The sequence below is a fragment of the Perna viridis genome, chromosome 4 (genome assembly GCF_037379345.1).
Source record: "Perna viridis isolate PV_CMFRI_1.1 ecotype Kerala chromosome 4, ASM3737934v1, whole genome shotgun sequence".
Taxonomy (NCBI): Eukaryota; Metazoa; Mollusca; class Bivalvia; order Mytilida; family Mytilidae; genus Perna; species Perna viridis.
The window spans coordinates 3740239-3754930 of record NC_142448.1 but is presented as its reverse complement, the minus strand read 5'-3'; the positions used below and the strand labels follow the sequence as shown (position 1 = coordinate 3754930).

General features: G+C 34.8%; 1 protein-coding gene across 8 annotated transcripts in view; it reads left to right on the top strand.

Annotated features, from left to right (window-relative positions):
• LOC148618483 (mismatch repair endonuclease PMS2-like) overlaps positions 1–14692 on the top strand; it is a 78925-nt gene that overhangs the window by 46615 nt on the left and 17618 nt on the right. For all 8 annotated transcript variants that reach the window (XM_088577483.1, XM_088577482.1, XM_088577484.1 and 5 more), the window contains 6 exons: positions 1692–1776; positions 4973–5052; positions 5610–5676; positions 7828–7870; positions 12638–12671; positions 14554–14653. In XM_088577483.1, the coding sequence (XP_088433609.1) occupies positions 1692–1776; positions 4973–5052; positions 5610–5676; positions 7828–7870; positions 12638–12671; positions 14554–14653 (409 nt within the window). The remainder of the gene's footprint in view (positions 1–1691; positions 1777–4972; positions 5053–5609; positions 5677–7827; positions 7871–12637; positions 12672–14553; positions 14654–14692) is intronic.

Genomic DNA, 14692 nt, shown 5'->3' with positions numbered 1-14692 from the left:
TGATTAAACTGACTGGATGGGTGCAGTGCTTTGACAGTGTACTTACCTCTGTGACTAAACTGACTACATTGGAGCAGTGCTTTGACAGGGTACTTTCCTCTATGACTGAAAAAACTACATTGGAACAATGCTTTGATAGGGTACTTATCTCTATGACTACATTGACTAAAATGTTCAGAATCAAAAGTTGTAAGGTTTTTCTAGACCTTACCCCCCTAATTCCTATTTTACTTCCAATTTCCCTACTTTTTTGACAATGAGCAAAATTATGTCTGAATTGATTAAACTGACTGGATGGGAGCAGTGCTGTGACAGGTTACTCACTCTATAACTGCGCTGACTGCATTTGAGCAGTGCTTTGGCAGGGTACTCACCTCTATAACTGCACTGACTGCATTGGAGCAGTGCTGTGACAGGTTACTCACCTCTATAACTGCACTGACTGCAAATGAAGCAGTGCTTAGGCAGGGTACTTACCTCTTAGAGTACACTAACTTCATTTGAGTAATGCTTTGACAGGGTACTTACCTCTATAACTGCACTGACTGCAATGAAGTAGTGCTGTGACAGGGTACTTACATCTGTAACTGCACTGACTGCATTTTAGCAGTGCTTTGACAGGGTACTTCTCTGACAACACTGACTACATTTGAGTAGTGCTTTGACAGTGTACTTACCTCTATGACAATACTGACTACATTTGAGCTGTGCTTTGACAGTGTACTTACCTCTATGACAATACTGACTACATTTGAGCTGTGCTTTGGCAGTGTATTTGCCTCCATGACTACACTGACTATATTGGAGCAGTGCTTTGACATTATACTTACCTTTATGACTACACCAACTGCATTTGAGCAGTGCTTTGACAGGGTACTTTTCTCTGTGATAACACTGACTACATTGGAGCAATGCTTTGACAGGGTACTTTTCTCTGTGACAGGGTACTTATCTCTGACAGGGTACGTATCTGCATGGGAGCAGTGCTTTGACATTATACTTACCTTTATGACTACAGCGACTGCATTTGAGCAGTGCTTTGACAGGGTACTTTTCTCTGTGATAACACTGACTACATTGGAGCAATGCTTTGACAGGGTACTTTTCTCTATGACAGGGTACTTTTCTCTATGACAGGGTACTTATCTCTTTGACAGGGTACGTATCTGCATGGGAGCAGTGCTTTGACATTGTACTTATCTCTATGACTACACTGACTACATTGGAGCAGTGCTTTGACTGGGTACTTATCTCTATGACTACATGCTGCATGGGAGCAGTGTTTTGACATGGTACTAGTACTTTGGCTCCTGGTTGTAGAAGATATCTCTTAGAAGTCTTCTTCACTCATGAGAGAAAGTCACATCTTTTCATCATTTGGCTGAGCTTCATATATGAAAACATTTTTCTGGCTCATAGAAGAAATAAAATAGGTCTCATATCGGAAACCAGTGCTAGGGACCAAATTGAATGTTCATTTTTTGGTAGTCAAAATCAGTGGAGAAGTCGCAATTATACCCCCAATAAATGAGTGTGCTGTATATTGGAATGAATTTTGTCACAGTTGTTTCAGCTTCTTATGGATGGGTTGATATACTGTATATGAGTTATATATTATAAGTGACATGCAACTTCACTTGGATACGTTTTTGCATGAGTTTCTATATGACCTTATATCGTTTGTTTTACAGATATCAAAATTGGTAAATGAGGTATACCACCAATACAACCGTCACCAGTATCCATTTGTAGTTCTTAGTATTAATATGTGTAAAGGTTTGTCTATATTATAAAGGCAACAAATTCAAACATTTAAAGCAAATAGTTAAATAACTATAGTAGTGAATTATTCAGTGGTCCATGTGTTCACTCTCTGACTTTCTCCTCCCAAAATATCACAAGCTTGTGATCTTATTTTTATTTGAAGTCACTGAAGATCTGTTATACCTGTATCAATAGGCTGATCTCAGAACTTTAAAATTGTTGAAGATAGGAAGAATATTTTGAGAAAGTCTATAAAATAAACAGAATCATCTATTGATATCATGAATGAACGAAACAAATCATTCATGGAAAATGTCGAGGAATTAACTGGTGCACAGAAGAAGTTATTCATGTGTGGTTATAATTTTGTTATTCACTCTTTCTAATTAATTTTATGGTAAATTATGAATAAAGCTGCCACCAATGCTTGTCAACACATTGAATGCACTTCAGTGTTAACTTCAAAGCTAGAATTTTAAAGAAGTTTAAAATCAATGGTTTATTGGTAACTTTTTTCATTGTAGTTTTCTGGACCTCCATTTGAAAGATTAATTACAAAATTTGTGTGTATCTTTATATAGATATGGCTAATGTTTTCAGTGATTTTCGTTGCTGTCCAATATTAACTGCCTGTTTCATAGGACTTCGTCTTTTTTCACTACATGGAAATTTTGTCTGCTATTAATCAGATTGATTTCAAACGTAGTATGTTGCTAGATTTGGCGCACTTTATAAGTGATTTTTATTGCTGTCCATACTAACAACTTTGTATTTTCATGTGTTTTTTGTTTTTGTTTTTTTGTTTTAACAAGAGACTCAGACCTTTATGAACTGATTTTTGGTGTGTTTAATTGTGTAATATGTTTTCTGCAGTGGCCAGATATAAAAGGGCAAGGGTAAGATCATGCCAAAGTACTTTAACCCCACTGCATTTTTTGTGCCTGTCCTGTCCTGTTACCATGAAAATTTCTGACTAGTGAACATATTCATGGGTAACCACGAAAATTAGCAACCGCGAAAATTACTACGTTGACAGTATTCACCATATCCATTCTCATTATAACACCTAGTAGGACTGCATATGAAACTTCACATTCTTCATCTTAACCAGTGCCATGATACTTAAAAAATGGGTAATTTAAAAAGTCGACATAACATCAGATTGACAGTGGAAGTCGACATAACATCAGATTGACAGTGGAAGTCGACATAACATCAGATTGACAGGAAGTCGACATAACATCAGATTGACAGGAAGTCGACATGACATCAGGTTGACAGTGGAAGTCGACATGACATAACATCAGATTGACAGTGGAAGTCGACATAACATCAGGTTGACAGTGGAAGTCGACATAACATCAGATTGACAGGAAGTCGACATAACATCAGGTTGACAGTGGAAGTCGACATAACGTCAGATTGACAGTGGAAGTCGACATGACATCAGATTGACAGTGGAAGTCGACATGACATCAGATTGACAGTGGAAGTTGACATGACATCAGATTGACAGGAAGTCGACATAACATCAGGTTGACAGTGGAAGTCGACATAACATCAGGTTGACAGTGGAAGTCGACATGACATAACATCAGGTTGACAGTGGAAGTCGACATAACATCAGGTTGACAGTGGAAGTCGACATGACATCAGATTGACAGTGGAAGTCGACATGACATCAGGTTGACAGTGGAAGTCGACATAACATCAGATTGACAGGAAGTCGACATAACATCAGGTTGACAGTGGAAGTCGACATAACATCAGATTGACAGTGGAAGTCGACATAACATCAGATTGACAGGAAGTCGATATAACATCAGATTGACAGTGGAAGTCGACATAACATCAGATTGACAGTGGAAGTCGACATAACATCAGGTTGACAGTGGAAGTCGACATGACATCAGATAGACAGTGGAAGTCGACATAACATCAGGTTGACAGTGGAAGTCGACATGACATCAGATTGACAGTGGAAGTCGACATGACATCAGATTGACAGGAAGTCGACATAACATCAGGTTGACAGTGGAAGTCGACATAACATCAGGTTGACAGTGGAAGTCGACATGACATCAGGTTGACAGTGGAAGTCGACATGACATCAGGTTGACAGTGGAAGTCGACATAACATCAGATTGACAGTGGAAGTCGACATAACATCAGGTTGACAGTGATTTTGGCACTAATCAAAATAACATAATTGTTTAAAGTCTTGACAGAACATCACATCTCGACCGGTTGGGTTATTCTGTATTTATTCGAAAATGTTTATTGTTTTCACAGTCAAAATTAATTGATATAAAACAAAATAGAACTTTGGCCAGTATGATTAGGAGTTTTAGATGGCTAATGTTTTTAGCTCACCTGGCCAAAGGCCATGTGAGCTTATGCCATTACTTGGCGTCCGTCGTCGTCGTCTTGGACAAATTTTTAAAAATGTTCTCTTCTGAAACTACTGGACTGACTGGTTTTAAACTTGGCATGACTGTTCCTTAGGGTGTTTTGCACAAAATGACCTTTGGGATTTTTGATCGATAAAAAAACATGGCTGCTGTTACTAAAAATAGAACATAGGGTCAGATTGCATTTTTTTTCAAATAACTCAAAAAACCGTTGCCTTTAACAAATTTCTGGCATGGGGTAAAATTATAAAACATCATGAGAAGGACCTATGCCGAAATTTTCAAAGCTGTTCATGGACTAATGTAGATGTTACGACCCATGAAACAGTTTTTTTGTTGTTGTTTTTTTTTTTTCACATGTACAACTTTGAAAATCGTCTTCTCTAAAACCATTTAAGATCATTGAATGAAAATATGTATAATAGTTCTTTAGTGTATTGTGCTCAAAATGACTCTTGTGATTTTTAATCCGTGAATAGATATGGCTGCCAATACTAAAAATGGAACTTAGGGGTCATAAGACATGTTTTTGAAAAAAAATTAAAAATTGTTGCCTTTAGCAAAATTCTGGTTCAGGTCATAAAAATGCTATGAATAATTTTAGTTGATTTTAACTTAGCCTGTCTGATTCCACAAGTTTTTCAAATAAGCAAATGGTTAACAAGGTGAGCAATTCAGGCTCTCTTGAGCCTCTAGTTATATCATCTGTTAGATAATAGTGATGTGAAGAAGCTGATAAGAAAGTATGTGACTAGCCAAACTGACATCCTGCAATTGTAGTTTACACTCCTTTTCAGAGTCGGTGGATGTTAATGTAACACCAGACAAAAGACAGATCTTTATTGAGAATGAGAAGATATTGTTAGCTGTTATTAAGGTATGAATCGGTAGCTGAACAGTACATGACACTAAATCAACTCACTTGTTTTTTTATGTTTTGGAACAATAACCAAAATAAAATGAGCAAGTCAGTACTCAAATTCACAGTTCTTGTTTAGCTCTGAATGACCCCAGTTTGTCGCTGAATAACCTTCTGATGTCAGATAAACATAGTAATTTTAATTTGTGATGTCAGTAATCTTAAAGTTGAAGGAGAAACAACAGGAAAATATATTATTTTCTTCAATGGTGTCTACATGTGTGAATACGTCTATTGATAGGAACTCAAGTAACTTCAGTTGTCTAATTCCAATGAAAAATATAAATTAACCTGGCCAAAACTATTTTCATGACCCAAAGGACGACTGTTCATGTCTTTCATTTTAGTTGAACAACATTTAACAGACTTGTTACTTCTGATCATGTATGTAAATGATTGCCCATATTTTTTATAACAACTGTGATTGGATATTACTTAAGGTACTATTATCCTATGTAGTTGATTTTATGCTGCCTTGAGTTTGTAGTTTTTTAGTTTTCATCACCAAATTTCAGACAACACTGATAGAGATGTTTGAGCCCACCAGTTCAGTATATAATGTCAATACACTAGACAGCCTGGGTAAGTGTATCTCGCAATGTTTACAGAAGCCTGGGTAAGTGTTGTCACCATGTTTATGACAGTCTGGGTAAGTGCATCTCACTTTGTTTATAGAAGCCTGGATAAGTGCATCACACCGTGTTTATAGAAGCCTGGGTAAGTGCATCTCACTGTGTTTATGGCAGCCTGGGTAAGTACATCTCACAATGTTTATAGCAGCCTGGGTAAGTGCATCTCACCGTGTTTATAGAAGCCTGGGTAAGTGCATCTCACTGTGTTTATGGCAGCCTGGGTAAGTACATCTCACAATGTTTATAGCAGCCTGGGTAAGTGCATCTCACCATACTTTAGAAGCCTGGGTAAGTACATCTCACCATGTTTTAGAAGCCTGGGTAAGTGCATCTCACCATGTTCTAGAAGCCAGGGTAAGTACATCTCACAATGTCTACAGCAGCCTGGGTAAGTGCATCTCACCATATTTATGGCATCTGGGTAAGTGTATCTCACCATGTTTATGGCAGTTAGGGTAAGTGCATCTCACCATGTTCTAGAAGCCTATGTAAGTACATCTCACCATGTCTATAGCAGCCTGGGTAAGTGCATCTCACCATGTTTATGGCAGTCTGGGTAAGTGTATCTCACCATGTTTATGGCAGTCTGGGTAAGTGCATCTCACCATGTTTATAGCATCCTGTGTAGGTAATCTCACTATGTTTATAGAAGCCTGGGTAAGTGTATCTCACTATAGTATCAGTATGAACATTTCCGTAACTATATTGCCAACCATTCTTGTGGGTAGACTAATTGTGCATTCCTGTCATTATGTGTATTTTTTCCACCTGTCTGTATCAAGCACAGTTTGTCAGTCACTCCTCTGAAACTACAGAACAGAATTCCATGAGACTTTTTAAATATTAAGACAACATAATTAGTTGTGCATATTGCTAGGAAGGTTTACTTCATGAATTTTATGGAACTTGTGCACTATGAATGAAGACATTTCCAAAATATCCCTTAATGTTTTGGATGTCATGTGCCTTTGAACTCAAAATTTTCCAGAAATATGCTACTGAAGCAGACGCTACTCCTCTGGAACTGGAATGTAGAACATGAAACTGGAATGTAGAACTTCATGAAACTTGATAGATAGCAATTTTTTCCTAAATATCATTAGTTTTCTGACAAATGCTTTCTTCACCAATCCATTTAGTTAGAAAGAATAAAGTTCCTTTATAAGCAGTGTAAAAGGAGCTGAGAAATTTAATAAAGTATGTTATGTTACTAAAAATAGAACATAGGGGTCAGACAATAGTTTTTCACATATAACTCCAAAACCTTTAGGTTTAGCTAAATTCTGACACAGGGTAAAAGTGATGTTCAGCAAGATGAGGTCTATCTCTGCTCAAGTTTTGGTTTTAATCTGTTAAGCCATGTTGGAGTTATTGCCCTTTTTCAACTTTATTTTATGCTATTTTTAATGTTATTTCTTTCAAAAATCTTCTCTGACACTACTTGACCAATTGAAACCAAATTTGATATGAATGTTCCTTGTGATATCCTACATAGAACTGATGTGGGGATTTTTGATCCATCATAAAACATGTCCCCCATTACTAAAAATAGAACTTAGGGGTCAGACAGTAGTTTTTCGCATATATCTCAAAATCATTAGGTTTAGCCAAACCCTTTCAATTGCTGAAATGATCCTGATTATAAGGCCTTCAAAAGTCTTCAGGGATCAAAGTTGTCACGTGACTCCTTGTAAGAGTTATTGCCCTTGAAAGATGAAATTCTTTTTTTTTTAGTTTTCATTCAATATCTTGAAACCTATAATAGATAGAAAGAAACTTTTATTTGCTGAAATGATCCTTATGATAAGTCCTACCAAAGTTTTCTTGAGTCAAAATTGTTGGACATCTTGTTATATTTATTACCCTTGAAAGACAAACTTTAACCAGATGAGCAATTCAGGCTCCTGGGAGCCTCTTGTTTTTTTACTTTGCAAGTTCAATTTTCAGCAAAATCTAAAACGTAGTTTTAGGGTTACGCAATTTTGAACATTTTGCGATCCCCCTTTCTTCACCATTACATGGCTTGGTATCAGTTAATGTTCCATTCATTCCCTATTTTCTACAATGGCTTCCTGTAATGTACTATTTTTTTGTAATTCAGGTGGCAGATTGGTGTCAAGTCCATCTAAAAGCAGTCTGAATAGGTACTTATTATATATATATTAACAATTTAATAGATTTTGCACTGTAATCTATAAATCTAAAATCTTAATGCATTTTTCATTATAGCATTGAATTTCACTGTTTATTTTTTTTTATTGAGACTGTTAATTTTCTTATGTATGCTCTGGACCTGGTTTCATGAAGAATCTCAAATTGAGATTTTCCTGAAATCTTCAATGTCAAGTGATTTGATTGGTCAGTATATGAGTTAGACAATCTCAATTAGAGATTCTTTGTGTTATTGGGCCCAGTTGCTATTTATGGGTATTTTGCAGATATATTTGACTTTATAGTTTCATTATACCCTACGCAATGAAGTTGCGAAGAGTATAATGTTTTTTACCAGTCAGTCCGTCCATCAGTCAGTCTGTCAGTCCATCATCAGTTTTCCTGACTTTTTTCTAAACGCTTGCAGATGTTAACATGATTTTTGGTATATAAATTCACCATGATAAGTTACAGGTCAAGTTTACATTTTGTTCCACTCTGGTGATTTTTACCAAAATTACAGGCTTCGAACTTAGCAAAATTCCTAGAAATAAAAGTTTTTTTGACTTTTTTTCTAAACGCTTGCAGATATTGACATGATTTTTGGTATATGAATTCACCATGATTAGTTTACAAGTCAAGTTTACGTTTTGTTCCACTCTGATGATTTTTACCCAAATTACAGGCCTTGAACTTAGCAAAATTCACAAAAATAAGTTTTCCAGACTTTTTTTCTAAACGCTTGCAGATATTGACATGATTTTTGGTACTGTAAAAGTGGAAATTTTCGCGGGGTGATATTTTCGCGTTTTACATGTTAAAACCTTTTGTGTGGGGGAAATTTTCGTGGAAAATTTCTTACCAAAATGTGAAATTTCGCGATCGTTGGAAATAAAATAAAACAGAGTTATCCTTCTTTCACTGATTAACCAAGTCCAAGGGTTACCCTAAGGGTTTAAATCTATATTTATGGGTGAACTTTACTAACTACATGTAGTCGTACTTACATCTAAATACAGACGGATTTTGTGGCAATCAAAATGCTTCGTCAATGGCTAGACCAAACTTCAAAAAAAATTGGATTACCAGACCCAACAAAGCATTCTGCGCCAGAAAAACAAAAACTTACGGAGGAATTAAATGACATTGTGGAAGTCAAGTATGTTGCTAAAACTCCAGGGTCTGAATCGAGGAAAAGAAAACGTGGGGAATATGTTCATTATACTCCAGAACAGAAAGCTAAGATAGCCCGCTACGCAATAGAACATGGAGCCACTAGAGCTGCCCGTCACTTGCCCAGTGAAAGTTTCTGAATGTTGTAAACAGCAATATTTTGACACTTGACATGCATCCTTGATAATATTTTGATTTGTTGCTGTAAATTGTAATGAAATTGATACATGAAATTAAATTACATGTCTTTCAACTTACAAATGAAACAACGTTCTATTAATTGAACATATAAACCTGCATAATCAATGAAAATAACCAGACTAGGACACCCAAAATAATAATGGACATATTGTCAGTGTTCACTCAAGACCTGAAATAATACATAGAAATTCCAAATAATTCGCGTGGGGGATATTGCCGCGAATATTTTTTGATAGCGAAAGTAGCGAAAATTTCCACTTTTACAGTATATGAATTCACCATGATTAGTTTACAAGTCAAGTTTACGTTTTGTTCCACTCTGATGACTTTTACCCAAATTACAGGCCTTGAACTTAGCAAAATTCACAAAAATAAAAGTTTTCCTGACTTTTTTTCTAAACGCTTGCAGATATTGACATGATTTTTGGTATATAAGTTCACCATGATATGTTACAGGACAAGTTTACCTTTTGTTCTGCTCTTATGATTTTTACTGAAATTATGGGCCTTGAAATCAGCAAAATTCACAGAAAAAAAAGTTTTCAGAACTTTATCTAAACGCTTGCAGATATTGACATGATTTTTGGTATACAAGTTCACCATGATATGTAACAGGACAAGTTTACCTTTTGTTCTGCTCTTATGATTTTTACCGAAATTATGGGCCTTGAAATTAGCAAAATTCACGGGAAAAAAAAGTTTTCAGACTTTTTTTCTAAACACTTGCAAATATTGACATGATTTTTGGTATATAAGTTCACTATGATATGTTACAGGTCAAGTTTACCTTTTGTTCTGCTCTTATGATTTTTACCGAAATTACGGGCCTTGAAATAAGCAAAATTCACAGAAAAATAGTTTTTGGGACTTTTTTTCTAATCGCTTGCAGATATTCACATGATTTTTGGTATATAAATTTACCATGATAAGTTACAGGTCAAGTTTATGTTTTTTGTTCTGCTCTGATGATTTTTTTCCGAAATTATGGGCCTTGGACTTAGCAAAAATCACAGAAATAACAGTTTTGCAAACTTTTTTTCTGAATGTTTGCAGATATTGACATGATTTTTAGTACAGAAATTCAACATAAGTTACAGGACAAGTTTGTAGATTGTTCCGCTCCCTTGAACTTAGCTAAATTCACAGTAATAACCTTTTTTTTTTCTTTTTTTTCTAAACGCTTGCAGATTATGACATGATTTTTGGTATATAAGTATGATAAGGCCAAAAAAAAAAATATGTCTGTTTCGGGTTTCCCAGGCGACCCTTATTTTTTCTCCCGACCCTAATACGTTTTTTCTCCAAAACTGATAAAATCGGTAATTTCTGCCAATTTTCGGTATAATATAGATCATTTCCGGTAAAACCGAAAATACGTTTAAAACCAGGTCACAATAGCATTTGAATAGGAGACTTATTTATATCACGTAAATCCAAGTGTAAATACAGTGTACTTATATTTTGTTCAAAATTCCTACAAAAAATAAATGTATTGTAATAAAAGACATGATTAATAGCTGTGTATGTTAAAAATTAAACTTTCTACTTAAAACCATCTACTTTCATGACTTAAACATGATGCTATTTTACAAATATAGGCTCAACTTTAGTCGAGAAAAAATTAAATGAAAATGCCTACCGACTTACCCTATTTTTGGAGGAATGTAACCCTGAACAGACATTTTTTTTTTTTTTTGCCTAAGTTACAGGTCAAGTGTATGTTTTGTTCCGTTACGATATTTACTTTTGATTAACAAAAATTCAAAGAATTCACAGTCTGGAGTTTGAAACTACAATTCCGAGTAACAGACAAAGGTCTAAAGCCTGAAAAACACTCTATTCCTTGTTAGCTGACCTGGCCTTTGGCCAGGTGAGCTATTGCCATCACTTGGCATCCGTCATCATCGTCGTCCGTTAACAATTTTAAAAAAAACTTCTCCACTGAAACTACCAAGAGGAATTCTATGAAACTTTGCACAGATGTTTCTTAAGGTAATTTGCACAAAATTTGTGTTTAGATTTTTGATCCGTCAAAAAACATGGCAAACATTACTAAAAATAGAACATGAGGGTCAGACTGTAGTTTTTCTTATATATCTCCAAAACCGTTAGGTAAAGCCAAAGTCTGATATAGGTAAAAGTGTTAAGCATGATGAGATCTATCTGTGGTCAAATTTTCATTTCGATCTGTCTAGCCGCCCTTTTTCAACATTTTTTTGCTATTTTTAATGTTATGTCTTTCAAAAATGTACTCCTCTGACCCTACTTGACCAATTGGAATCAAACTTAGTATGAATGCTTCTTAGGGTATCTTGCACAAAAGTTATGTTTAGTTTTTTAATCCGTCAAAAACATGGTCGCCATTACTAAAAATAGAACATAGCCCTCAGACTGTAGTTTTTCACCTATATCTTCAAAACTGTTAGGTTTAACCAGATTCTGACATGGGTAAAGGTGTTCAGCATATTGAGATCTATCTGTGTTCAAATTTTCATTTTAATCTGTTTGGCCAGGAGTTATTACCCTTTTCGATGTTTTTTTTTTTTTTTTTTGCTATTTTTAATGTTATTTCTTCCAAAAATCATCTCCGACACTATTTGACCGACTGGAACCAAACTATGTATGAATGTCCTTGGGGTATTTTGCACAAAAGTATGTTTAGATTTTTTGTGGTACTAAAAATAGGACATAGTTAGACTGTGGATTTTCGATTATATATCTCCAAAATCATTAGGTTTAGCCAAATTCTGAAAAGCCTTCAGCATGATGAGATCTATCAGTGTTCAAATTTTCATTTTGATCTGTTAAGCAATGTATTGATCCTTATGATAAGTCCTACCAAAGTCTTCTTGGGTCAAAATTATTAGTAAACTTCTTGTTAAATTTATTTCCATTGGAAGACAAAATTTAACCAGGTGAGCGATTCAGGCTCTTGGGAGCCTCTTGTTTTATTGGAGTCCTTCTACATGTATTTCTCTTACAAACAAATTTACTTGAGTATCCAACATAGGAATGCATAGGGTATGTGAGTGCGCTCAGTAAGGTTCTTTAATTAGAATAGAGATTGTATTGTATTTTTTTTCATTAGAATAGAGATTGTGTTGTATTTTGTTTCATTAGAATAGAGATTGTGTTATATTTGAGGATTTGTCATCATGTCAATAATTGTTGACTTAAAAACTCAATTGATGACAAACAAAACCTTGATTGATGCCATTGTATCTTCTAATACAGTTTTCTGCTAATTAAAGACTGCATTGAGTAACAGAAAATTATCTAAGGTTAAAAGTCACCAAAATTTAAACAGAATGAATCCCAGTTTATTTTGTATAAAGCAATGCATTTGTGACATTGATAAATGTCTGATAGTATGTATTCATTTATAGGAGCCTGTCAGATAGTTGTCATAGTAACATTAAGGTATGTAGTGATATAATTCTAATAGTTTATCAAACAAAAAAATGATAAAAGATTTCCTAGCTTCTACTAGACATAAGTTTGTATATGGTATTTACATGAGGAGTGGTAGATATTCTTCCTCCATGTTCAGACTGCTGTATATGGTATTTACATGAGGAGTGGTAGATATTCTTCCTCGATGTTCAGACTGCTGTATATGGTATTTACATGAGGAGTGGTAGATATTCTTCCTCCATGTTCAGACTGCTGTATATGGTATTTACATGAGGAGTGGTAGATATTCTTCCTCCATGTTCAGACTGCTGTATATGGTATTTACATGAGGAGTGGTAGATATTCTTCCTCGATGTTCAGACTGCTGTATATGGTATTTACATGAGGAGTGGTAGATATTCTTCCTCGATGTTCAGACTGCTGTATATGGTATTTACATGAGGAGTGGTAGATATTCTTCCTCCATGTTCAGACTGCTGTATATGGTATTTACATGAGGAGTGGTAGATATTCTTCCTCCATGTTCAGACTGCCTTTTTTTTTTGTCACTTAGAAGCAATGATAATAATTTGCCTGACCTTAACGGTACAGTGTTGTTTCGCCTTTTGATATCTTCCCAATCATAAATTCTAGAATTCAGTATAAAAATAGAACTGGCTTTAAAAGGCAGGTTTACAAGTCAGTTGAGCATTTAAAGTTACATCCTTTTTTATTTTATTTCAGTGTCATTTGTTGTCTTGGAGAATGTTTTCAAAGACATTCTGAGGTCATGACCTTTGTTAATAATTACCTAACAGAAAGCACAATCACTTTAAGTTTAAATCAAACTCGTCATAACAGCGCCAGAAACTGATATTGACCAATCATTTGAGTGTATGATCATAGTAGTCATATATTACTAGTATGTATGTATATTGAGTAATTTGCCTCCATGCTGTCAGTAGCAAAAATAAATTAAAATGTGAAAAATGTCTATGGTAATAGTATTGGTAGTTAAAACATGTATAGTGAAAGAAACATTTTAAATCAGACAGAAATCTTAAAAGTCACTAGTCAATTGTACTTAACCACTGATTTTGGCTTGTTTTCAACACCCAGGGAAACTCAATGGTCAACTGAACTCCCACAGTCAGTGATTTTATCAGCGTATGGACTTGGTTCAGAATTTTAAAAATCTCAAATTTTAATGAGCTGAAACTTGAAGATTTTAGGACAATTGATGATATACATTCATGTTCTTTTCCATTTCGCATCTTTTGACATATAGTACATTTGTATATTACTAGCAAAATAAGTGTATTCCTTTTTTCAAAAATAATTTATATTTAACTTTTTAGAACATTTCAGAGATTACGTCAGTTTAAAAAGCTCATTAGATCTTATGTTATAATGTACAGACTTTACTTTTGGTTTTTCTTGTGCAACAGTTCGTTAATCAGTTAAGATTGGCAAACTTCAAGTGAAGTTGCAATATCCTCTATTTAAAATCAAGTGACTTCGTAACTATGATGGCCAGAATGTTCCTCAATCAAAATAACTCGGCGAATAGGCATTTCTCAGCTTTATTACAGAAAGTTCAATGCTAACCTATCATTACATCTTTTAATGTAAACTTAGTAAGAAACACATGTAGAACACATGTACACATATAGTATTTTAGATGTACATTTTGATCTCATATGAAGTTAGAATGGACGGTTCTACAGCATCGATCAGCAGCATATGGTGGAGTAGTAATATATAATTATGCTTATCGTATGCTAATGTACAGACTGAAATTACGAGTTCAAGAAGTCACTAACAATATTAGTGACTTAAAAAGGGGTATCATTTTATAAACCTGCTTGCAGCAATTTTATACAAGTTGATCTTTGTATAATTATTTCAGCCATCTATTGGAAGTGCATTCAATAATTTAAAAAGAACATTCAGTAGTAATTTTTCAAAAGGTGAGAGTAGCTCTCCTGTGACAGAACAGAGAAATAAACGTGAGTAAATTGTCTTTGATATGGTCCATTTTGGTGAAG